The following is a 25544-nucleotide window of genomic DNA, read 5'->3' as shown; positions in this document are numbered from 1 at the left end:
GCATCCAGGGGGAGGCAATGCCTCAGGACCAAGAGGGTTCAGTGTTGGTGCCCCTCGGCCCCAGGGGGTGAAATATGGGGGGGACAGGTGTCCCAAAGGAGAGACTGTGCCCTTTTTGGATCGGGACAAAGCATCCTTAAAAAGACAACCCTAGGAGCAGCTCTGGTCCGTGTTCAGTGGTGAGAGCACTGGACATGAAAGGAAGAGGTCCCCATTGGCAGAAGAAGGACTCCTTCTCATCTTGATGAATGAGGATTGAGTATTCTGAAGGGTGCTGGCAGACTGAGAGTCGATGATTTGGGGGATGTATTGTGTTGGGAATTTGGTGGGGAGGAGGAGGAGATGTATTTGTGAAGTTTTCATTTTCCTTGTGTGTTTCTTTTTTTTTTTTTTCTTTTTTTCCTTTCCCTTGTAGTTTAGTTAATAATTTTTTTTCCTAAGTGGGAGCCTGCTGTGCTTATTCCCGGTCCCATCTCACAGCAGAAACCAGGGAGAGGGTATTCTCATGGGGGCACTGGCATTGTGCCAGTGTCAAACCATGACACAGTGTAGGGGGTTGTGCTGCTTAAGGGGGAGCCAGGGGCTGCCTCAGCAGTTCCTACTCTCATCTGGTCATTTGGGTTGGCCTTGACATCCCAAGTATGGCTTTGTCAGCCTGAGACGCAGGAGAGGGGTTTCATTCTTCACTTCCATGTATCCACAAGCCCTGGTTTTGACAATAATTCAGAAATTTGGGGAAGAACAGACAAATGAATGAAACAGTGTGGCCAAGCAGATGCAGAGACAAGGAGATGAGCAGCAGGGTGCTGGAAAGGAGCCCTGCTCTGAGGCTGATCCACTCCTCTGTGCCCCTCGGCAAGGTGGGGAAGGGGCTGTAAAGCCCCGTTTGAGCTGAAAGCACGAAGCAACTGCAGTTCCCCCCATCTTCCGAGGGCAGAGAGAAGCGAGCACGGCGCGGAATTGCAAAGCACAGCCCTGCAGCCCCGCGCTGCCCTCTCCCTCTTTCTCCATGCGCGCAGCCCAGCGGTGGCCACAGGGCAGGGTGACCCCGCCGCCCGCGGCCGCCCGCACCCGGCACAGGCGGCGATCGCCAGCCCCCCGCAGCATCTGGGGCTCAGGCTGCCTCTTGCCGGGCACCTCATCGCTCTCCATTCATGGTGCTGGTCCGGGATGAGCCTGCGGCCGCCCAGAGCAGCATCTGCCCGCGGCAGGAGCAGCGCTGCCGGCCCCGGGCTGCGAGCGGGCGGCCCCGGCCGATGCTTCCCGAGCGGCTGCAGGCGCTTGGAGTGAGAAAGGAATGTTCTTCCTGTGCCGCCCCATCCCCTTTCAGAGCCCTGCGTTTCCCAGCCGGCCGGATGATTCCCTTCCCAATATATTCTTCCCTTCAGCTGTCTGTCACTATTTCAGGGGTTTCTCCAGCCTGCAGTAACATAGTCAGTCTTTATGCTGGCTTAGGGGAAACATTTCCCTGCAAGACTCAGAGCTTGAGCTCATCTCCTTGCCCCAGTGAGGGATTCACCTGCAAAGTGCACGCAGACGCCTCTGTGACTTTTTTGGATGCAGCTCTTGGAAGAGGCTGCCCAGAGAAGCTGTGGCTGCCCTGGATCCCTGGGAGTGTCCAAGGCCAGGCTGGAAGGAGCTTGGAGCAATAGGATAGTGGAAGGCGGTGGAATGAATGATCTTTAGTGTCCCTTCCCACCCAAACCATTCTGGGATTCTGTGATTTGTCTCTGCTTAGGCATGTCCATGGGGACACCTGAGGCTTGGGCTTTCATGCCACCCTTTCCCACTGGAGTGGCAGGAAAGGGGCTGGCTTGGTGGTCTTTTGAGTGCTGCTGAAATCCAGACACAGCAGCCCTCACCCTGAAGAAAGGCAAGGCTGTTCCATTTCCTTGTTACTGCTGCCAGATTTTGGAGCCTCATTCTCTGCAGCCAGAAGAAGAAACACTTCACCCACTGAGTGGCCAGCACGGAGGGAAGGAGAGCAGCTGTGTGCTGGTGCCTGTCCTCTGCAAGGGGACACACTGTCACCCTGCCCCAGCCCTTGTGAGCCAGTCCCTGCAGAGCTGCTCTGGCCATTGCCACAAGCTCCTGGAGCTTGGTCCAAGGTTTGTTGCAGTGCAATGGATGGCTAGACGATGGCTTAATAAACTGAAGACCTAAGAAGAATTAAAAAAAAAAAAAAATTAGGAAATAAAGAAGAAACAAGAAGCATAAGAAGGGTTTAGGCCAGAGAAGTGATCTTTCCAAAGCTGGGCAAGGAAAGCTTCTTTATTCTGCAGGATCTTAGACTTGTGGATGATAAATGCATTTTTGTTTGGTTCAATTCTGACTTTTGCTTTCAGCATGTGATGATTTTTAACCCAAAATATGCCAGAAACTGAGCTGCACTTTTGCTATCCTGCACAGGCTCCCCCCAGATCCTCTCTACAACATTACTCTGAGCTCTCAGTAGTGCTGTTTTAGGCATAGAAACATTTGGGGTGTGCAGGTGCTGACAAAAACAGTGGGGAAGTCACAGGCTAGGCTCCAAACACTTGAAAGCTCTGTTTTACAGTGATCACAGTGACCTTCCATGGGTGAGAGAGAGGAGGTTTGAACCTCTTCAAAACATCCACTCCAAGTGCAGTTTCCCAAAGAGGAAGATCTTCCCTGGGAGCCTCGCACAGGGTGAAACACTCTCACTGCAGCTGAGGGCAGAGGTTGTGTTTAAACAGGAGGGTGAGGAGCAGGCTCACTCAGCCATCCCATGTGCATGAAAAGCAGCTCCAGAGCTTCTGGTCTGATTTTTCAGCAGCTCACAGGGCCATGGAGTTGCTGGATGTGTTTTTGCGACCCCCCTCACCCAGAGCATGAGCCCTCTGCTCATTTGGCAGAGAGAGCAAGTGACCAAGGCATCTGGTGGATCTTCAGGGTGAGCTTTGAGAGCAAAGCCCTTGGACACACACACACACACAAAGGTGGTGCCTGCCAGCAAAAACCTTGGATTTTTTCAGTATGGGAAGATACATCCCAGGATTGGCTCATTCCCACAACCTCAGCACAAACTCAGAGCAACACAGGGGAGTACTCTGAAAAGAATGGGCTTTGCATTTTGGACACCTCTCCAAGCCCATGTGAAGGATTCCCTGGGGAATGTACTCCTGGCTCCATCCATACTGACTGCACAGTCACTCCTGGCCTTGCCACAGCTTGCTTTGTCCAAGTGTGGGTGGCTGTGGCTTTTGTGTCCCAAAGGGGACAGTCCTCCACTTCATAGCTGTGTTTTCTTCACTGAGTGGATTATTTGCTTCACTCCTGAGGTGAAAACCAGCGTGCATACAAAACAGGCAAAATTGGTTTGGGGAATAAAATCAGGGAATGATGGGGTGGAAAAATGGCAAAAATAGGCAGAAAACTGGCCTGGCAGTATCAATGTAATTCTTAGGGCTAAGAATCAGCAGGTGACAAACAGGTGCCGTTTTTCTGGGATAAAAGGATCCGTGCCACTTCAAATAGCATAAAAACCTTGCCTGTGGCTGGGTCTCCATGGGCTGTGCCTCTCTCCCTTGAAGCCATCCATGCGGGAGTGTGACAGCACCAAGGGCAGTCCCAGGTGTCCCTGTGCCTCGTGTCACTGTCCTTGGCAGGCCAGCTGTCCCCTTTGTGGCCTGGCATGTGGCACGGGGGGCTCAGAGCCCGGCAGGGCCGCGCAGCCGGAGCAGCAGGGCTCCCACCGCCCCGTCCCGCAACGCTTTGTCCTTGGCTGCCGCTCTCGGTGCGCGGACAAAGACCTACGAGCCAACAGGAATCATCCTTTGGAGTCTGCAATGACAGCATGGAGAAACACTGATGGGATCATTTAATAAAATCCACACTGTTTCCTTGGGGAAGCTGAATAAACAGCGCTATCAGGAGCTGCCCCAGCCAGCCCTTGAAGGCCAGCAGTGCGTGCTGCTGGGATCGTGCTCCTTGCACGCGGAGGGAGGCAGGGAGCTGGATCCAAGGGCTCATTAATCAAACGGGAGTTTGGCTCTGCTTTGGCCCACATGGAAGCCGGGATGCTGCACAAACACACCCTTCCCTTTGGCCGTGAGCTGGCCCCCTCCTCAGGCCAGCTGCAGGTGAGGGATGCACAGAGGAATGTGTGACGCCTCTTGTTTGCATTCCCCCTCACATCCAGGGAGGAGCCCGGGTCCCTCTGGGGCTGGTCCTGGCTGAGAATCCCCCTTGCTGCTCTTTCTGTGGAGAGCAGCTCAGTTAATCCGTGCCAGCTTCTTCTCCTCCTGCCCACTGTTGTCTGGGGACTGCCAACCCCCCGTCCCTGCTTGACACGTTTGGAGTAAGGCTGGGTGTGGACGTGTTCATGGAATCACAGAATCCCCAAATGGTTCCGGCTGGAAAGGATCTTAAAGCTCATCCAGTCCCACCCCCTGCCACAGGACACCTTCCAGCATCCCAGATTGCTCCAAGCCCATCCAGCCTGGCATGGAACATTTCCAGGGATGGGGCAGCCACAACATCCACACCCACAAATATTAATGAATGTTGGACTTGAGACAGCACCTAAATCCATTCCTCCTTTATTAAGCTGATCCTAAGATGCATTAGGATCCAGGGGAATCAAGGAGTTCTCAATGCCTACCCTTGTATCTCTATTATGTCACTGAGAATTTCAGTGTTTGTTTAAAAACTTTTCTCAGATAAGGTGTGAAGCCTGAGATCACTTTCAAGACTCAAATTTTTGCTCTCAAGAAAATTAGCTTTTAAAAAATGCTGTGGTTTGAGCCAGTGTCACAGTTTCAGGGAGTTTCAGGTGAGGAGTCCACAGCCCCATCAGTGCCAAGCCTTCCCTTCTAAGAACATCTTCCCCCCCTTTTCCTCCCTTCCCACCTTAAAGAAGAAGCTGAGGAAGCTGGAGCCAGTGCTGCTGCTGCTGCCATCTCTGCTTCTGGAATTTCCTTGGCAAGTGTGGCTTTTCTGCCATTTCTGTCCCTGCTGACTTCATCCTTTCAGCCCCTCTCCTACTTCTGGAGGTCTTGGTGGGCTCCATCCTCCAAAACCTCAACTGGCCTTTTAGGAAATCTAACATTTCTTCCTGTGAGTCCTCCGTTGAAAGCTTGTGGCCATTGCCCCTTTCAGTGAGGCCAAAAACCTCAGTTTATATCACTACAACTTACTTCTGACTCCCACAATTAGTTAATCTTGCATTGATGACTGCCCATTCTGAACCATGGGTCTGGTGCTGGGACATTCGGTGCATTCAGACCAAGGGGTCTCCTGACTTTCCTTAGTCTTTGGGTTTGGACTCTGTCCTGGTGCAGTTTTCATCAGATTTGGACCAGAGGGTGCTGGACACTGGAACAGACTCCCCAGGGAATGGTCCCAGCCCCTGTGAATTCAAGGAATGTTTGGACAAGGCTCTCAGACCTGTGGTGGGATGTCCTGCGCAGGGCCATGAGTCAGACTCATGATCCCTGTGAGTCCCTTCCAGCTCAGGATATTCTTGGATTTGTTGGAGTCAGTCATGGATATGGACAAGACACCTCAGGGTGGATCCCTTTCTCTGCTCTCTGCTATTCTGCTCTTTCCTGGCTATCTCCAAGAAAATTGCTCTGCACTAATCTTTTTTTATCAATTGCAGCAGCTTGCTGGGTTTTCTTCTAAATCTTCCAGATGTCTTTGATCAGCCATGCAAAACACTTTTCATTTTCTCCTGAACTTTGCTTTTCTCTTGAATAAAAAGTGCAGCCAGACTTGCTTAAGAGGTTTTCTTGAGGCAGTACCACTTTCCTTTCTATCTTATGGACCGTGTTTTGCCTTTTAATTTCACCAACGTGACACCTTGGTTGGACAGGGCCAGGTGATTTCCTCATTTGGATCCAGTGGGGCTGGGATTTCCAGCCCTAAACTCCTTGGACTCTGGCACCAAAAATCGATCATAACATCACACAGCAGCTTCTCCCTTTTAAACTTTCTCTGAAATAACCAAAACAGCTCTTAAAATTCCTTTTGCTTACAGCTTACAGCTTACACTGTGGCATGAGTGTCTCATGTCTCGCGACCCCTCCCGAGACCCCTCTTAGGACCCATCCGCACCCCCCAGGTCCCCCCACAGTGCCCCAGGACCCCTCCCCAGACCCCCCCAAACCCCCGGACCCCTCCCCAAAGCCCCCCCAGACCCCCCGGACCCTCCCCCGCCCCCCCCCGATCCCCTCTCAGGCCCCTCCCGCTACTGTCCCGAGCCCGGGGGGTCCCGGCGGCGGCGGGGAAGGGGGCGCCGCTTCCGGCTCGCCTCTGATTGGCTGGGACGGCGTGGGGGAGGTGGGCCTTGCTGAGGGAAGCCGCGCCGGGATTGGTTAGTTCAGGGATGTGCAGCGCGCTGATTGGCTGGTTCGGGGCGGGCCGGGGCGCGCCGCCATTGCTGAGAGCCCGCACACGCGGTGGAGGCGCGAGATTGTGAGGGAGAGCGGAGCTGAGGTGGGGCCGGGGGCAAACTGGGGGGGTTTGGGGCGGGTCTGAGGGGAAACTGGGGATTTTTAGGGGCATCGACGGGAAACACGAGGGTGTGCGGCGGGTTTGGGGGGAATGAGGGGATCTGAGGGGGCTTTGGTGGGTCTGAGGGGGCTCTAGGGAGCTTTGGGGGGAGCTTGAGAGCGTCTGGAGCGTTCTCAGGTGGGTTTAGGGGGAACTGAGGGAATTGGGAGAGTCTGGGGGGATTTTGGGGGATTGCGAGAGGAACTGGGCGGTTGTGAGTGGATCTGGGCGGTTCTGAGGTGGGTCTGGGGAACTTCGAGGAGTCTGAGGTGATTTCATGAGGTTTGGGGGGATTGAGGGGTCCGAGGGGGATTTGGGGCAGTCTGATGGATTTGGGGGCGTCTCAGGTGGGTCTGGGGTGAATTCTGGGGAGAACTGGGGGGGGTTTGAGGGTCCTGGGGAGGTTTTTGGGGTCCTGGAGAGGGTTTGGGGGTCCAGAGAGGTTCTGGGCCAACACTGGGGGACTCTGGGGAGTTTGGGGTTCCTGGAGGGGTCCTGGGGGAGATTTGGGGGTCCCGGGGGGTCCCAGGCCCACCCTGAACCGGGGTCTGGGGGTTTCGGGGGGAGGGGGCACTGCAGGGGTTCCCTCCCCCGTTTTTGGGGGGTCTCCCATGGTGCCCCCTCCCCAAAAAGCTCCCAGGGCCCCCTGAAGTGGCTCCTTTCCACCGGCCGGTGCCCCCTGATCCAGGACGGCCCCACTGAGTCTGGGGGGGTTTGTGGGGATTTTGGGGTTCTGAGAGGGGTTTTGGGGATTTGGGGGTGGCTTTTTTGGGCTTTTTTGGGATTTTGTTGGGAGTTTAGGAGGGATTATTGCGGTTTTTGGGAAGAATTATTGGGTTTTGGGATGGTTATGTGATTTTGGGGGGTTTTGTTGATTTGGGGGATTTTGGATTTTTGGTGTTTTGTTGGGGTTGTGGGGGCTTTTGGGGGGAGATTTATTGAAAATTTAGTGAGTTTTTTAAATTTTGGTGAGTTCCACTGGGATGTTTGAAGATTCCCTGGGGTTTTTGATGGTTTTCTTGTAATTTTTGGGGATTTGTGGGGTTTTAGTGGAATTTTAGGGGGGCTTTGGGGCATTCCCTGGGTGTGGGGAAGGGCTGAGAGGCACCAAAATCTCCTTAAAAGCCCCAAAAGTCCCAATAAAACCCACAAAATCCCAATTAAATCTCTCTAAATCCCATTAGAACACCCCAGAATCCCCATATAAACCCACAAAATCCTTTGGAATGCCAAAAACCCCAAAAATCCAGATTAAACTCCGCAAATCCCCCCAAAATGTCCCCAAAACCATTAAAAGCCCCAGAAAATCTCCCCCAAGATCCAAGGAAATCCTGGCAACACCCAAAAAACCCCACAAAACCCCACAAATCCCACCAGAAATCCCCAAAAAACCCAAATCCCCAATGAATCCCTCTGAATGCCACCACAATTCCAATAAAATGCCCCAAAATCTCCTAAAAATCTCAATAAAACCCCAGGAATTTCTGAGAATCCCAAAAAATCCCAACAAAATCCCAGTAAAATCCCCAAAATTCAAAAAGAGCCACAAGAAATTTCAATAAACCCCCAACCACCCCCAGAAAACTCCCCCTCAAAATGCCAAGAAAATCCCCCAAAATCCAAACCCCCCAAAATCCACAGAACCAGCCACTCCCAGTCAATCCCAGTGTGATTCCAGTTGCTCTCAATGAGATCCCAGTGTAACCCAGCATGGACTCAGCTGCTCTCACTGGGATCCCAGTGTGATCCCAGTTGCTCCCAGCATAATTCCAGCTGTTCCCAGTTCCTCCCATGATGATCCCAGTAGCCCCAAGAATAGTCCCAGTCCCTCCCAGCAGGGTCCCAGTCGTGCCCAGTTGCCTCCAGGGCAGATTCAGTTTCCCCCAGCATCGTCCCAGTTGCTCCCAGCATGATCCCAGCTGTTCCCAGGGTGGTTCCAGTGCCCCCAGTATGGTTAGAGACACTCCCAGTATGTTTCAGTTACCTCAGAATGATCCCAATCTTTCCCAGTTCCTCCCAGTTTCCTCTGGCATCATCCCAGTTTCCATCTGTTGCTCAAAGGGTGGCCCCAGTTGCTCCCAGTATGATCCCAGTTGCCCCAGTTGTAGTCTCAGTCCTCTCAGCATGGTTCCAGAACCTTCCAGCCGATCCCAGTTGCTCCCAGTGGGTCACATTTTCCTCCCAACATGGGCCCAGTAGCTCCCAGTAAGCCCCAGTCAGGTTCCATTCACACCCAGGATAATCCCAGTATGAGTGTAGCCACTCCCAGTATGATCCCAGTCCCTTGCAGTCCAATCCCAGTTGCTCCCAGTCACTCCCAGTCTGATGCCAGTGCCCCCAGTGGGATCCCAGTTGCTCCCAGCATGGGCCCAGCTGTTCCCAGTGTGCTTCCATCACTCCCCTATGGTTACAGACACTCCCAGGATGGTCCCAGTTGAACCCAGTTGCCCCTGCTCTAGTCCCAGTCACTCCCCAGATGATCCCAGTCCCTCCCAGCATGGTCCCACTCACTCCCAGTTGCCCCCAGTGTGGTCCCAGTTCTCCCCAGCATGGTCCCAGTTCTCCCCAGCATGGTCCCAGTTGTTCCCAGTGTGGTTCCAGTCCCCCCAGGATGGTTCCAGACACTCCCAGTATATCACAGTTGCCCCCAGCATGCATCCAGTCCTTCCCAGTTCCTCCAGTTTGCTTGCAGCATCATCCCAGTTTCCCTCAGCTGCTCCCAGTAGCCCAAAGTGTGATCCCAGTCGCTCCCTTTCAACCCCAATATGATCCCAGTAAGCTCCAGTTTGATCCCAGTCACATGCCAGCCCTCCCAGTGTGGTCCCAGTATAATCCCAGTTGCTTCCAGTCTCTCCCAGTATGGTCCCAGCTGCCTCCAGCATGATTCCAGTTGCTCCCTAGATCAGCCCAGTCAGTCCCAGTATGATGCCATTTGCTGCCAGCGTGCTCCCAGTTGCTCCCAGTCAGGCCCAGTCTGGGGGATGATGTGCAGGGTGTGCTCCCAGTCACTCTCAGATCCTCCCAGTATTAGTCCAGTCCTTCCCAGTATGATCCAGAGATGAGCCCAGTGTGCTCCCAGTCCCTGCCAGTATGAACCAGTTGTGCTCCACATGGTTCCAGTTGCTCTCTTTCACCTTCACTTTTGTTCCAGTCACTCCCAGTATCTCCCAGTGTAGCCCAGTTCCCTCCAGCATCTTTCCAGTTCCTTCCAGTATGATCCCATTTGCTCCCAAGCACTCCCAGTCAGCCTCAGTGTAGTGGCACTCACTGCCAGAATGATCCCAGTCAGCTCCAGCATGATCCCAGTTCATCCCAGTATAAGCCCAGCAGTTTCCAATCACCCCCAGCAGGCTCCCAGTCACTCCCAGTTCCTCCCAGTTGCTCCTAGCATGATCCCAGTTGCTCAGAGCTGCTCCATCCCAGTCACTCCCAGTATATCCCATTTGCCCCTAACGTGGTCTCAATTGCCTCCTGCAGGCTCCTGCTCTCTCCCAGTATGATCCCAGTATGATCCCAGTGTCCATCAGTGCGATCACAGTCTGCCCTGGCATGGCAGTATGATCCCAGTATGATGTCAGTACAAACCCAGTCCCGTCCCAGCATGATACCAGTATAATATCAATAGAAACCTAGAATTGTCCCAGTCACTCCAGTATGATGCCAGTATATTCCCAGTCACTCCCAGTACTATCCAAGTACACAGCCAGTACATCCCCAATACACTCCCAGCATGATCCCAGTATGATCCCAGTATGATGTCAGTACAAAGCCAGTACAGCCCCAGTCGCTCCCAGTACGATCCCAGTGCAGCCCAGTCCCTGGCAGTGCTGCCACTGCTGGGATCCCCCAGGCCTGTGTGCGTTCCCCCCTGGCGGATGTGCCGAGAGGAGCCCCAAGGGCTGGCAGTGGCCAGGCAGGGTCCCCAGCAAGGCCCAGTTTGGATGTGCAGCCCCCAGTTTGCCCAGTTTGCCTCTCCTTTGGCCCGGGCCGGGTTCTCCCCGCCCGCAGCGGCTGGGAGCAGCCGAGAGCCCCGCGCTGCCCATGCCGACCTGGCCCGGCTCCATGGCCGCTCCTGCCGCGGGCTGCGAGGGCTGCGGGAACGGGGCACCGAGGGTGTGGCTGCTGCTGGGGGAGGAGGAGGAGGAGGAGGGAAGGGCAGGGATGGAGGGGGAGGAGGAGGCGGGGAAAGGGGGGAGGAGGAGAGGGAGGAGGGATGGAAGGGGAGGGATGAAGGTGAATGAAGAAGTCCAAGGCTGAGCGTAAAAGGCCCCTCGGGGGGACATCGGGGGGTGGCGGTGGCGGCTGCCGGCAGAGGCAGCCTGGAGGAGCAGAGCCCTGTGTGCCCCAGGAGGCCAAAGTGGGGAGGCCAGAGAGGGGGGAGCGCCGCCATTGGCGGGAGCCTCAAGAGCCTGGAGAGGGGCAGGGGGGACTCCTTGGAGCCGCTGCAGCGCAGAGCAGAGAATGAGGGGAGAAGGGAGCCCGGGAGCCCAAACAGCCCCGGCATCCCGAAATGGGGAGAGCCAAGCGGGGGCAGTGCGTCCCCAGAGACGGCCTGGGGGGATCTCGTTGCCCTTGCCTGTGGCACGGAGGCAAATCCCATGCTGTCCTTGTCCTTCCTCGCCCAGAGCAGGAGCTGAGCATGGAGAGCAGGGAGGACAAATGCCCGCGGCAGAACCTGGTGGCAGAGGCCGTTTTGAGCGGCTCCACGGCGCAGGAAGCCAACGGGGAGGAAAAGGCCCGGAGATGCCGCACGAGGAGGGGCTGCAAACGCAGATGGCGGGGATGTGAGGGGGAAAGAGGCAGCCTGGGCCGGGAAGGCGGCCGGAGATGGAGCCAGAGCTCGGAGCTGGTGCTCCATGAGCAGCTCCATGATGGGGAGAAGCCCCACACGTGCGTGGAGTGTGGGAAGAGATTCAGGTGGAAGTACAACCTGACTGTGCACCAGAGGACCCACACTGGGGAAAAGCCCTACAAGTGTGGGGAGAGTGAGAAGAGCTTCAGCCAGAGCTCCAGCCTGATCAAGCACCAGAGGAGCCACACAGGGGAGAGGCCCTATGAGTGTGGGGAATGTAGGAAGAGCTTCAGCGACAACTCCACCCTGATCAAGCACCTGAGGAGCCACACAGGGGAGAGGCCCTATGAGTGTGGGGAATGTAGGAAGAGCTTCAGCCGGAGCTCCAGCCTGATCAAGCACCAGAGGACCCACACTGGGGAGAGGCCCTATGAGTGTTCCAAGTGTGGGAAGAGGTTTCAGACCAGGTCCCATCTTCTCCAGCACTATCAGAGTCACACAGAGGAGAGGCCCTTCCAATGCCCCGACTGTGGGAAGGGATTCAAGAACAACTCCGACGTTGTCAAGCACCAGCGCATCCACACTGGGGAGAGGCCCTACGAGTGTGATAAATGCAGGAAGAGGTTTCGGACCAGCTCCCATCTCCTCCTGCACTATCGGATTCACACAGAGGAGAGGCTCTTCCAATGCCCAGACTGTGGGAAGGCGTTCAAGTACAACTCCCACCTCGTCACCCACCGGCGCATCCACACTGGGGAGAGGCCCTACGAGTGTCCCCAGTGTGGGAAGAGCTTCTCCTGCAGCTCTCACTTGACCCAACACCAACGGAGGCACCGGTAAGGGAAGCCCTGCGAGTGCCCCGAGTGCGGGAAGAGCTTCGTGCGCTGCTGCAGCTCCATCCCCCACTGGAGGAGGCACTTTGGGCACAGCCCTGGTCACTCACATTCCCTGTGATCCATGTTGGGAACACACCTGGCTGCTTGTCCTTTTGTTTGGCATTTTTTTCTGATTCATCTTCATCCCTTAAAAATAGCCAAAACAGTGTTTAAAGAAAAAAATTGATCAAAGATGTCTAAAGTCCCACAATTTCAGAGTTTTTTAATGGGAAATTGATGGTTTGGAGAGAATATTCTGGAGGATTTGTGTAGTCTGCGGGGGATTTTGTGCAGTGTTCTCCATCTCTTTGCACTCCAAAAGCCAAGAGGGTCACCTCAAAACAACTGAATCCCACTGAAAACAACTGAATTTTAATTCATACAGGCTCAATCCCACATCAAAATGCCTTGTTCCCACCCTAAAAAACTCAGTCCCACACCAGACTCACTCCATTCCACAGCTGCCAGAGTGAGATGGGGTGTGAAGGAGATTGGGAGAAGTGCAATCCCAATTTGGAGTGATGGGATTGGGATTGTGTGGGGCTGGGTGGGTGGGATGTATTTGATAGCAAATAAAACTTTCAGAGTTAGTGCCACCTTCTCAGCTGATTGTGTTTGTGTCCTCCTTTCTCTCCTGCCTCTCTTTGCCTGCTCTGTTTCTCTCTCAGTGTCTCCCTTGAGCCAGGGCAGCTGCCACCAAAGACCCTGCCCTGATTTAATTCCCAGTGCAGGAGCTACAATGGCCATGGGTGAAGTTCTGAAGGCTGGCAGTGAAATGTCACTGTAGGATCCACTTGGCTTTCGGCCCCTTCTTAGGAGCTTTGCCTTCAAGGGCAGGAACATCTTTTCCTGGCTGGGAACTGGAATTCCAGGTCCTTGGAGTGTGTGCCATGCAGGACCATACAGACTGGGATGATATGGACTGGGATCCCACAGACTGGGACTGCACCGATTGGGACCATGTGGACTGGCATCATGTAGACTGGGATTGTATGGCTTGGGATTGTACAGACTGGGATCATGTGGACTGGGATTTCACAAGCTGGGACCGTGGGGATTAGGAGCCGAGACTGGGATCATACAAACTGGACCATATGGACCGGGATGGCTGCACCGGATCAATGTGAACCGAGGGGGTCCCGCCCTGCCCAGGGGTCCCTCCCCATCCTGCCCGGGGGCACAGCCAAAGCTCCCCGGAACGAATGCAGAGGTCCAGGAGGGATCCCAGTGCCAATCCCATTTCCAATCCCATTTCCAGTCCAGTTCCTGCTCCTTGTGCTGGTCCCAGAGTGATCCTGGTGCTGATCCTGGTTCCGGTGCCTGCCTCAGTCTCCATCTCAGTCCCGGAGCACTCCTGGGGCTGATTCTGGTTCTCGTGTTGATCTCGATACTGGAGCGGTGCCAGTCCCAGTCCCAGTCTTGGTACCAGAGCGGTGCCAGTCCCAGTCTCAGTCCCAGTCTCGGTCCTGGAGCGGTGCCATTCTCGGTGCTGGTGCTGGTGCTGGTTTCAGTGCTGGTCTCAGTCTTGGTCCCAGAGTGGTTCTGGACCCAGTGCTGCTACTGGTGCTGGTCTTGGTCCTGGAGTGCTCCCAGTGCCAATCTCAGTCTCAGTCCCAGTCCCAGAGTGCTGCCACTCTCGGTGCTGGTTCCGGTGACGGTCTCGGTCTCAGTCCTGGAGGGCTCCCGGTCTCGGTCCTGGTCCCGGTCCCAGAGCAGTCCCGGTGCGGGTGCCGGGTTCCAGTCTCGGTCCTGATCCCAGTCCTGGAGCGCTGCCGGTGCCAGTCCCAGTTCCAAAGCGCTCCTGGTGCCGGTCCCAGTGTCAGGCTTGGTCCCAGTCTTGGTCCCAGTGCCAGTTCTGGTGCAGGTTCTGGTCTGGGTCTTGGTCCTAGTCCCGGTGCCGGTCCTGTGGCGCTGCCAATCTCAGTTCCAGTGTCAGTCTTGTGGCTGGTGCCACTTCTGCTGCTGGGTTTGGTCTTGGTCCCGGAGAATTTAGGTCCATTTGGGTGATTTTAGGCCAAACTGGACAGGTTTAGGGTGGGTTTCAGATCCCTTGCAGTGATTTCAAGCCTTTTAGGGTGGATCTTAGGCCCCTTTGCAGATTTTAGGCCAAATCTGTTGGGTTTGAGGGTGGATTTTAGATCCCTTTGAATGATTTAAGCCCATTTGGGTGGGGTTTGGGCCTGTTTGGGCGATTTTAGGATAAACTGGGCAGTTTTAGAGTGGATTTTAGATGCCTTTGGCTGATTTTAGGCCCATATGGGTGGATTTTAGTCTTTGGGTAATTTTACCTTGTAACGGTGATTTTAGGTCCCTTTGTGTTATAGATGGCTAATGAGATGATTGGCTCTCGCAATTAAGGGATGGATACTGTGTGAATATTAAGAGAAGCTTTATTGATGTGTGATTATGTTATTGCAGTCTGTTGTTTAGATGTCCTCTGCTCTCCCCACAGTCCCTTTCCCCCCGTTGTTACCATCAGACAGCCTGAGCCATCCAGGACAGGTAGAAAGAAGGCGAGAACAAAGACTTGTTCCTAGGGGAGGGGGCGTGGCAGGACAGCACCTGACCCTCCAATCAAGCTGCAGGAAAGCAGACTCCACCAATAAACAGCAAAGAAGAGTTGACTGACAGACTGTGGGAGGGGCCAGGGTTGGCTGAAGAAATCCCGGGGTATCAAAGGCGAAGCGTCCATCTTGAGGACGAGCCAGGCACGTGGTAGGCAGCCATGAGGGGAGCTCCCAGGCCTGTTCTTCCTTATTTAGTCCTTTTCTTGTCATTTTGTTAAGGTTGAATAAACCTTTTAAAATTTTAAGAGTCTGCAGTCGTTTCTCACAGTAACCAAGGGTTCCTTTCCTGGAGTTTGGTGCACAGGAGAAACACCAACCATATATTCTCAAGAGGACAAAATGGCACAAAATTTTCCTGGCAAAGATCAGAAAATCAAGAAACTTTGGAAAAAGATTTACTAAAACATCCAATTCAACATAAAACACCATAGCAGTAACTTCATTAACTCAGCCCGGTGTACCTGGAAACGTTTAATCACTTCAGTTGTTGAGGTATCAAAAAATGTTCCATATCAAGAGCATTAGAAGGAGAAGACAGAGAGACAGGAAGACAGAAGCTCTATAGAAAGAAACGCACATGGCTACCAACTGCTGGGGTTCCAGCGTGGGTGAGACACAAACCCCAGCCACGGAGCCCTTGTGACACATCAAGGCCCCTCTGGAGCAAAGAAACCATTGCTGACAGTCCAGAAACTCATGGAACCAAGGGGCCCTTGTGACAACGCAGATCCAAGGACACCACGGTGGCACTATGGAACCTCATGGGAGCAAAGAGACCATTGTGACACTCTGGTGCCTCATGGAATCAGGGGGACCATTGTGAAACTCAGGCCCCCTCTGGAACCAAGGGCCAAGGATGAAGCTATGGCACCCGTGGAACCAAGGAGCCGTTGTGACACAGCGGGGCCACGGGGAGCCGAGGGGCCACGGGGACATTGCAAGGGCTCAGGGAAGCCAAGGGGCCGTTGTGACACTGCAGAAGAAAGGAGAACATTGTGACACTGCAGGGACTCCTGGAATCAAGGAGACCATTGGGACACTGTGGGGCCCCATGGAACCAAGGGCACAGGGAGCAGGTGTGGCTGGTTTGGCCTCCCGGGGGCTGCTGGACAGGTCTGGCTGACCTTGGCATGTCGAGGGCTGCTCCTCATCTGCCCCTGAAGCACTGGGGCTCTGGGCTCTCCTTCCTATGGGACAGAACTGTCCTGATCCTCCTCCAGGGCCCTATGGCCAAAACTGGGATTCCTTCTCCAAATTCCCTTACATGCAAAGATTGTTCCCAGATGAAATCTGCCAGGAGGGACAGATCTGGCTGCCTTGGCTACCTGGGGGCACCTCTCATCTGCCTTTGAAACCCTGGGACCATGTGCTTTTATTTCTTGTGGGAAAAAACCCTCCATCTCAACCAGGCACTCATGGCCAAAACTGGGCAACTACCTCTGGAATTCCTTATATCCAAGGATAGCTCCCAGACAAAAGCTGCCAGCACTGACAAGTCTGGCTGGCCTAGGCTTCCTGAGGGCTGGCCCTCATCTGCCTCTGAAACACTGGGGCTGGGTGCTTTCCTTCCTTATGAAAAGAGCTCTTCTTCCTGTCCAGGCACCCACAGCCAAAACTGAGATTGCACCTCCAAAATGCCCAATGTCCAAGGAAAGCCCCTAGACAAAAGGTGCCAGGAGAGACAGGGCTGGCTGGCTTGGCCTGAGGGTGGCCACCTCTCATCTTCTTCCTAAACACTTGGACTTTGTGCTTTACTTTCCTATGGGCAAAAACACCCATCTTGACCATGGCCAAAACTGGGATTCCACCTCCAAAACTCCGTACATCCAAGGATTGCTCCCAGGTGAAAGCTGCCAGGACAGACAGGTCTGGCTGCCCTTGGCCTCCTGGGGGTGCCTCTCCCCTGCTGTCCAAACACTGGGGCTGGGTGCTTTCCTTCCTATGGAAAAGAACCGTCCTTCTTATCCATGCAGAAATGGCTGAAATTGGGGTTCCACCTCCCAAATTCCCAATATCCAAGGGTTGCTCCCAGGCAAAATCTGCCAGTACCGTCAAGGCTGGCTGGCCTTGGCCTCTGGTGGCTGCGCCTGCAACAGTGGGGCTGGGTTCTTTCCTTCCCATGGAGATCCCTGGGACACTGTGGGGACCTCATGGAACCAAGGGGATCATTGTGGCCCCACAGGAGCCCATGGAACCAAGGGGATCATTGTGGCACCACTGCAGCCCAGGGAACCAAGGGGATCATTGTGGCCCCACTGGAGCCCAGGGAACCAAGGGGATCATTGTGGCCCCACTGGAGCCCATGGAACCAAGGGGATCATTGTGGCACCACTGCAGCCCAGGGAACCAAGGGGATCATTGTGGCCTCACTGGAGCCCATGGAACCAAGGGGATCATTGTGGCACCACTGGAGCCCAGGGAACCAAGGGGATCATTGTGGCACCACTGGAGCCCAGGGAACCAAAGGGGCCATGGTGACACAGAGGGGCTCCATGGACCCAGAGACCATTGTGGCTCTGTGGGGCCTGATGGAACCATGGAGACCATTCCAACCTTCAGGGCCTGGTGTCACCAAGGGGGCATTATGACACCTCAGGGCCCCATGGAAGCAAGGGACCATTGGGACACTGTGGGACCTCATGGAACCCAGGGAACATGGAACAGCTCTGGCTGGCTTGGCCTCCCAGGGGCCACCTGACAGCTCTGGCTGATCTTGGCATGTCAAGGGCTGCCTCTCATCAGGTCCTGGAGCACTGGGGCTCTGTGCTTTCCTTGCTATGGAAAAGGGCTGTCTGACTTTTCAGATGCCCATTGCCAGAACGGGTACTCTCCCTAAAATAATTTCCTCTGTGCAAGGGTATCTCACAAAACAAAACCTGCCAGCTCTGGCTGGCCTTGGCCTCTGGTGGTCACCTCTCATCTGCCCCTGAAACACTGGGGCTCTGTTCCTTCATTCCTATGGAAAAGAACCAGCCTTCTTGTCCAGGGACCATGGCCAAAATTAGAATTTGGCCTCCCAAATTATGGATATCCAAGGATCGCTCCCAGACAAAAGTAGCCAGGACAGACAGGTTGGGCTGGCCCTGTCCTCTGGTGATTTCTTTAGACTCTGAGGTGAATGTTTTCATTTGGAAACACCTTGGAGAGGGCCCAGAGATGTCCCAAGGAGGGGTTTGGAGGCCTTGGGAACATGAGCACTGTATAGGGACAAAGGAGCTCTGTGCTCAGTGGGGTGGAGCCTGAGGACAGTGGAGCAGAGCCATGAGAGTGTTTAAAGAGCAATTTCAGGGATGGTGGATCCTTTTGACATAGTGGAAAACAGCCAGAGAGAGAAAGAATTAACGCCAAGGGCAGCTGGGGAGGCCCAGAGTGGCTGCAGGAGAAAGGAATTTCCCTGTCAGGGCAGGGCTGTGGTGCAGCACGTCCCCAGCAGGAGCCTGGAGCAGCCCCAGGCTTTGTGTGGGCAGGCAGGGGCAGGCAGGAGGCAGAGCTGTCAGCAAAGGAAGGGCCCAGCCAGGTGGGGCAGCCGGGGGATGCCCAGAGCCTGCAGGGACAGAGGCCAGGGCAGGGACACCGTGGGACAGCCTGGGCTGCACAGGGCACAGGGATGGGCAGCAGCTGCAAGACAGCCCTGACAGAGCCAACCTGGGCCACACTTTGGCCATGGCTGCTGGCCCTGGACCTGAGCCAGGAGGGGACAAGTGACCCTTGCAGGCCTGGGGCCTCATTGCCTCCCTGTCCCTGCTCAGCAGCCTGGCAGGGGCCGCCCCACGCTCCTGCCCTTGGCATTGCCCATCCCCACATGCCAGGGCCCATCCCGGGAAGAGCCCTGAGCAAGGAGGGAGGGACAGGATCTGCCTGGCCAGGCCCTGGGGCTCAGGCCTTGGCCCTTTACATTCCTGAAACAAATCCAGGTTTGCTCAGCACCAGAGACACCTTTGCCTTGTTTGTCCCCAGCTGCCATCAGGGCCTCCAGTGTTCTGCTCTCCCTGGAACCCGGGGACACTTTCTCAGTCCTGTCCCTCACAGGGATCTCTCTAAAGTACAAGAAACTTCAGTATTTCAATCTCACTCTGAGCTCTTGAGAAGCCTTTGAGCCCACTCTGAGGGACTGGGTGTGATGCAAAGAGCAGCAAAGGCCCAGAGGGTGATTAAAGTCCTTGTGCTGTGTCTGTGCTGCTGAGCTGGGCCGGGCTCCTGGCCCAGAGGCAGCTCCTGGCAAGGGCAGCAGAGCGGCAGAGAGACAGCTCTGGCCAGGAGCAGCTCCTGTGCACAGCCCAGCAGGGCTGGGGCACTGCCAGGGCCCCTCAGGGACACGAGCAGGGCACAGACAGAGCTCACAGGGGTTCAGCACTGGCCGGGGCTGTGGGATGTCCCTGCGGGGGCTGTGTCACAGCAGCACCTCTGGGGCTGTGTCCCAGAGCCACAGAGCAGCTGGGATGGCAGCAAGGGGCTGTGTGACAGCACAGAGTGGGCTGTGTGACAGCACTGAGGGGGTTGTGACATCACAGAGCTAGCTGTGACATCACAGAAGGCGGCTCTGTGACATCACAATGTGGGTTGTGACACAGAGTGACAGAGCAGCTGTGAGATGTCACAGAGAAGGCTGTGACATCACAAATATGCTGTGTGACATCACATAGCAGCTGAATGACATCATATGGAGGTTGTGTGACCTAAGAGAGTGGTTGTGTGACATCACCAGGGCTGTGTTACATCACAGGTGGCTGTGTGACATCACAGGGGCTATGTGACATCACAGGCAGCATTGTGACACCACGGGAGCTGTGTGACATCACGAGGGAAGTGTGACATCACGGGGGCTGTGTGAGGTCACTGGGGAGGTCACTCTGTCCCGGCCCCCTCACAGTTCCCCCCAGAGCAGTCCAACCCTGCTCGTGCACAGCGGGGTCCCCTGTCCCCCCAGGTCCCCCCGGCCCCGCAGCCTCCCCCAGAGGATGTTCCACGAGATCGACCCCAGAGCCTGACACGGGGACGGGGGGGGCCGGGGCCCTGGGGGTGGCACAGGGGGACAGGGACCCCCCGGCAGCGTCCCCGTGTCCCTCAGAGCCAGAGCCTGGGCCAGGGCTCCTTCACCCTCTTATAGATAAATATCATAATATTGGCTTTTTGCAAATATTAAAATGGATTTTATATGTGTGATGTTAAAATAACTTTGTTCTAAAGATATAGTTTTTATTTCTGTTGTTAATTTACTTAGACATAGTAGAGAAATAACTGATAGAAGTGTGCTTGTGTTAAACTGCCTGCTTGGGTGGGATAACATCCAATGCACACGGGATGAGGACACCTGTACAGATCTGCCAACTATCAGCACTCCCCGTCTGAAGGCAGAGTGCACCAAGGCCCAAGACCTGGAGGTGAGTAAGAGAAGGAGCCAAAACCACAGCCAAGAAACACACATGCTCTGAAAAGGCAGACCCAAGGAGGGGCCATGTAAAATCATTCCTGGAATATGTAAAGTAGTTTATGGATATGCATGAGGCTCTATGAATATGCACCAGGCTGATGTAAGGGGAAAGGTATTTCAGGGGATCCCCGAAGGTAACAGGGTGCTCCTGGCTGAGTGCCAAGATGCACCCGGCCGTAATAACCTTTGCTCCATGGTCCTGCTCTCCCATTGTCCCTTATTAAACTTTGTTCATTTTCACAGGAGAGTGAACGTGTTTTTCACAGATGGAATCTCAAGGAAACAAGGGTCAGTTGTTAAGCCAAGGCTCTGCTTTGACCAAGTGGGGCCTCATGGGACATAGGTGCCACTGGGACATTGCCAGGTCTGGTAGGAACAAGGCTCCATTATTGCACAGTGTTACAGATGAGTAATGTCATAGTTGGGTCTCACAGTGAGGAGATAGATACTATGTGTGTGTTAAGATGTGTAGTGATGTTATTGTCATCTGTCCCCCATAGTCCTCTTTCCCCTCCCCTTGTAATGGCCTTGGTGGTTGGGGCATTTGGGGAGGGCAGGTTTGTCACTGGAAGGCAGGCATGGCAACACCTGCTCTCCAGTCAGGGTGCAAGAAAGCATTCTCCACCAATGGACGGCCACAAAGAGTTACCTGACAGACTTTGGGTGGGGCTAGGATTACCTGATGCAACACCAAAGTCTAAAAGGAGGAGCAGCCAATTTGTGAAGGAGCCATGTGGCTGATAGCCACGGGGTGGGGAAGGGCTCCCAGTGCTGTGATTTCTCCTGTTTCAGTCCTTTGTTGTCATTTTTTCAAGGTTGAATCAACCTTAAAATTTTAAAAGTAGCGGTCATTTCTCACAGACAGCAAGGCCTCAGGGCGCCCAGGAGAGCGGCGTGACAATGACATCTTGGGGAACCAAGTGTCACCTGCCAACACAACGGGGCCTCATGGAAGCCAGGGGCCACTTGGATATTGCCAGGGCAGGTGGAACTCGGTGTCCATTGTGACACAGCACAGCCTCGTGGAACTCAGCAGAGCATTGGGACAGCCTGGAATCTCATGGAGCCAAGGCTCTGCTTTGGCAAAGTGGGGCCCACAGGACACAGGTGCCACTGGGACATTGCCAGCTCTTGTGGAACCCAGTGTCCACTGTGACCCAGCAGAACCTCATGGAAACATGGGGGCCACTGTGACGCAATGGAATCCCATGGAAGCAAGTGTCAGTTGTGAACGCAGCAGGGCCTCACAGAACCCAGGGGCAACGGGGACCGTGCTGTGGCTCGTGGGAGCAAGGGGCCATTGTGACCCAGCGGGGCCTCCTGGAACCCAGGAGAACATTGTGGGCCCATGGATCCTCATAGAAGCACGGCCCCATTGTGACAAAGTGCAGCATCACAATGGTCTCCTGGGTTCCATGAGTCCTCGCTGTGTTTAGAATTGACACTTGGTTCCCCAAGATTCCATGGCTCCATCCCTCTGCTCTCCTGTGATTTGAGGCTGTGCTGTGTCACAATGGACACTTGCTTCCTCCAAGGCTGGAGATGTCCCAGTGGCACTGGGCTTCCATGAGGCCGCGCTTTGTCACAATGGGGCCTTGGTTCCATGAGATCCCATTGTCCCACAATGGTCTCCTGGGTGCCACAAGGCCTGCCTTTGTCACAGTGGAACCTTGCTTGCACCAGCCCTGGCAATGTCCCAGTGGCACAGGGGTTCCATGAGACCCTGCCGTGTCACAATGGGCCCTTGGCTCCATCAGTTCCATTGTGTCCCAGGGCTCTCCTAGGTCCCATGAGGCCTTGGTCTGACACAGTGGTGTCTTGTTCCTACCAGGCCTGACAATGTCCCTGTGGCACCTGTGTCCCATGAGGCCCCACTTGATCAAAGCAGAGCCTTGCTCCCATGAGATTCCCCTGTGTCACAATGTTCTGCTTGGTTTCATGAGAACCTGATGTGTTGACAATTGATCCTTGGATCCCAGAGATTCCATTGCATCACAGCTGTGTCCTTGGTTCCATGAGGCCCAGCTTTGTCACAACTGGACCTTGGTTCCATGAGATTCCATTGTATCACAGCGGTGTCCTTGGTTCCATGAGGCCCTGCTGGGTCACAGTGGAGCCTTTGTGCCATTCGTTTCCATGGTGCCACAATGGTCTCCAGCATTCCATGAGGCCATGCAGCAAAAGAGTGGACCCTTGAATCCATGAGTTCCCATTCCATCAGGATTATCTCCTGCATTCCATGAGGCCCTGCTGTGTCACTAAGGAGCCTTTGTTCCATGTGTTCCCCTTGGGACACCATGGTCTCCAGTGCTCCATGAGGCTGAGCCGTGAAACTCTGGGCTCTTGGTTCCATGAGATCCCACCACGGTGTCACCATGGTCTCCTGGGTCCTGTAACAATTCACACTTGCTTCCATGAGATCCCACCACGGTGTCACCATGGTCTCCTGGGTCCCATGAGGGCCCCTCTCTGTGTCACAGTGTTTGCCTTGGTTTCCTGAGAAGCTGATGTGTTGGCAGCTGACCCTTGGTTCCTTGAGATTCCATTGCATCCCAGTGGTGTCCTTGGTTTCATAAAGCCCAGGTTTGTCACAAGGGAGCCATGGTTTCAGGATATTCCATGGTGACACAAGGGTCTCACCACTCTCTGAGGCTGCACAGTGAAACAGTGGACACCTGGTTCCATGAGATTCTGTGGGGTAACAGTCAATTCTTTTGCTTCTTTTCTGCCAAGGTCGGGATGAAATCCCAAGACAGCATTTCTTGTTTGGACTCAGGTGTTCATTAGCTCTTGTCTCTAGAACAGTCTCACAAGCTGTGAGTTCTGCAGCACTTCACTATCAAGGTGAAAATGGAGCCCTGTCTATCTCTCTGCAAGATCTTTTGAGGATAAACTGTCCAATTAAGAAATGGCAGCTAAATTATTTTTACTTTTAACCCAATAACCAATCAGCCGTGCCCAACATAAGGGACTTTTTTATCCAATTACACAATACCACCCGAACCCGAGGAGGAGGAGGAGGAGGAGAAGGAGAAGGAGAAGGAAAACAAGGAGGAGGAGAAGAAGAAGAAGAAGAAGAAGAAGAAGAAGATGAAGCAGGTGAAGAAGGCAAAGAAAAAGGATCAGCCTCCACCCTAAAACCTCCATCTTGCTTTATATATATTACTATATTCTAAAACATTAAACTCCAAGTTGTCCACCATGTGATATTCCACCCTTCTATTCAAACTCCACACCCATAATCCCAGTTCCATCATTCCATTTTGGAAGCCTTCTCCACAGCCTCAGGTCAAATGCAGTGTTCTCTTGGGGGTCAGTGTCTGTCAGCTCAGAAAGTCCAAAATTCTCAGCAGCCCGGGTTCCAACAGGTAGCAATGTTCTCCTGTGTTCCAGTAGGTTCCATTGGGCCCGGCTCTGTCACCATGGACACCTGGTTCCATGGATTCCATTGGGTGACAATGTTCTCCAGTGTCACCATGGACACCTGGTTCCATGGATTCCATGGGGTGACAATGTTCTCCAGTGTCACCATGGACACCTGGTTCCATGGATTCCATGGGGTGACAATGTTCTCCAGTGTCACCATGGACACCTGGTTCCATGGGATTCCATGAGGTGACAATGTTCTCCAGTGTCACCATGGACACCTGGTTCCATGGATTCCATGGGGTGACAATGTTCTCCAGTGTCACCATGGACACCTGGTTCCATGGATTCCATGGGGTGACAATGTTCTCCAGTGTTCCATCAGGCCCGGCTCTGTCCCCATGGACACTCGGTTCCATGGGCAGTGTCCGTGTCCCAGTGGCACCTGTGTTCCATGGCACCCCTGTCTGACCAGGGACAGTTTGTCTCAGGACATTCCATGGAGTCCCAGCGGTCACTTGGGTTCCATGCAGGTGCCTGGGCAGCGGGAGCTCAGCCCAAATATCCTGGGGGTCCCTGGGCTGGTGTTTTTTTGGGGGAACCTTTGGATCTTGCAGGGCTTCAAAGCTGAGCCGTGGATGCCCCTTGGGACAGAGTGGAGCATCATGGAAGCCAGGAGAGCCTGATGGAGCCAGGAGAGCGTGATGGAGCCAGGAGACCCTGATGGAGCCAGGAGACCCTGATGGAAGCCAGGAGAGCCTGATAGAGCCAGGAGACCCTGATGGAAGCCAGGAGACCCTGATGGAAGCCAGGAGACCCTAATGGAGCCAGGAGACCCTGATGGAGCCAGGAGACCCTGATGGAGACCAGGAGACCCTGATGGAGCCAGGAGAGCCTGATGGAGCCAGGAGACCCTGATGGAGCCAAGGCTGCAGCGGGACCCAGAGGGACCTCACGGGAGCCAGGAGGGCGTTGTGAGGCTGGGGAACAATGTGGCACCGAGGTTTCACTGGGGCTTGGCAGAAGCTCCTGGAGACAAGGAAGCGCTGGGAGCCTCCGGAATCAGCGTCTGCAGGAGGATTTTCTGCTCCCTCCTGGGATGCTGGTGGACAATAAAGCCTGAGGCAGCCTCCCAAGGGTCCGGCTGTGCCACCAGCGGGGGCCACATCTGGGGGGACGCCCGGCCAGCCCTGGCCCTGCTGCTCCTCCTGGCCGGGCCTGGAGCTGCTGGGAGCCCGGGCTGGGGGAATCCTCAGGGCTGTGCAAGGAAAGGTTCAGCACAAGCAGCCCTGGAGCGAGATGTGCAGTGTGAAACATGCCAATCACTTGATTTTGAAATTTTAAAAGTTCCATAGAAATAAAATGGTTATAAAAATAGCAATACAATTAGAGTAATAATAATTTGGACAATTTGAATTAGGACAATATGAGACAATAGAGAGAAAGGGTTATGGAGGTCTGGGTACCTTTTTCTGGGCACCACGTGTCCGAAAAAGGACACCCGTTAACAAAGGATTAACCCTTAAAAACAACAGCCTGTTGCATATTCATACACTTCATCCATGATGCATAAATTACATTCAAACACAGGATTCTGTCTGGACATTGCCACCTTCTTCCTCTGAATCCTAACAGCGCCTTCGAGGCGGGAAGAAATTCATTTCTTCTGATAAGAGGGCAATAAATTCTTTTTCCCTGAAAGATTTAGGTGTCCTGTGGCTGCTATCTCACTGCCAGACGTGTCTTTAAAAAAAGAATCCTACATAGCATTGTTTCTATTTTAACATTTTTTATAACCTAAAGCTATATTTAACACAGTACTTAAGAGAATTAATACAGCATTACTTTCTAACAGCAGACATATAATATTAATTTTAATATTTGCGAAAAGCCAATCATAAAATACATGCATTTTTCACATGCAGGCAAAGCCAGCGAGGCAGCAGAGCAAGAGAGAGAGCAGAGCCAGCGACACAACAAACGCACCGAGAGCGAGA

General features: G+C 54.2%; 2 protein-coding genes across 2 annotated transcripts in view; one reads left to right on the top strand and one right to left on the bottom strand.

Annotated features, from left to right (window-relative positions):
* LOC143696054 (uncharacterized) overlaps positions 1–25544 on the top strand; it is a 569411-nt gene that overhangs the window by 16986 nt on the left and 526881 nt on the right. Inside the window, exon 2 of the mRNA XM_077191260.1 lies at positions 11428–12144. Coding sequence (XP_077047375.1) covers positions 11428–12144 — 717 coding nt within the window. The remainder of the gene's footprint in view (positions 1–11427; positions 12145–25544) is intronic.
* The window catches only part of LOC143696064 (uncharacterized), a 258015-nt gene that overhangs the window by 46284 nt on the left and 186187 nt on the right, over positions 1–25544 (bottom strand). The gene's annotated exons all lie outside the window — the stretch shown is intronic.

Source organism: Agelaius phoeniceus, chromosome 28 (genome assembly GCF_051311805.1).
Source record: "Agelaius phoeniceus isolate bAgePho1 chromosome 28, bAgePho1.hap1, whole genome shotgun sequence".
Lineage (NCBI taxonomy): Eukaryota > Metazoa > Chordata > Aves > Passeriformes > Icteridae > Agelaius > Agelaius phoeniceus.
The sequence above is the reverse complement of the archived record's forward strand: the minus strand, read 5'-3'. Positions and strand labels throughout refer to the sequence as shown.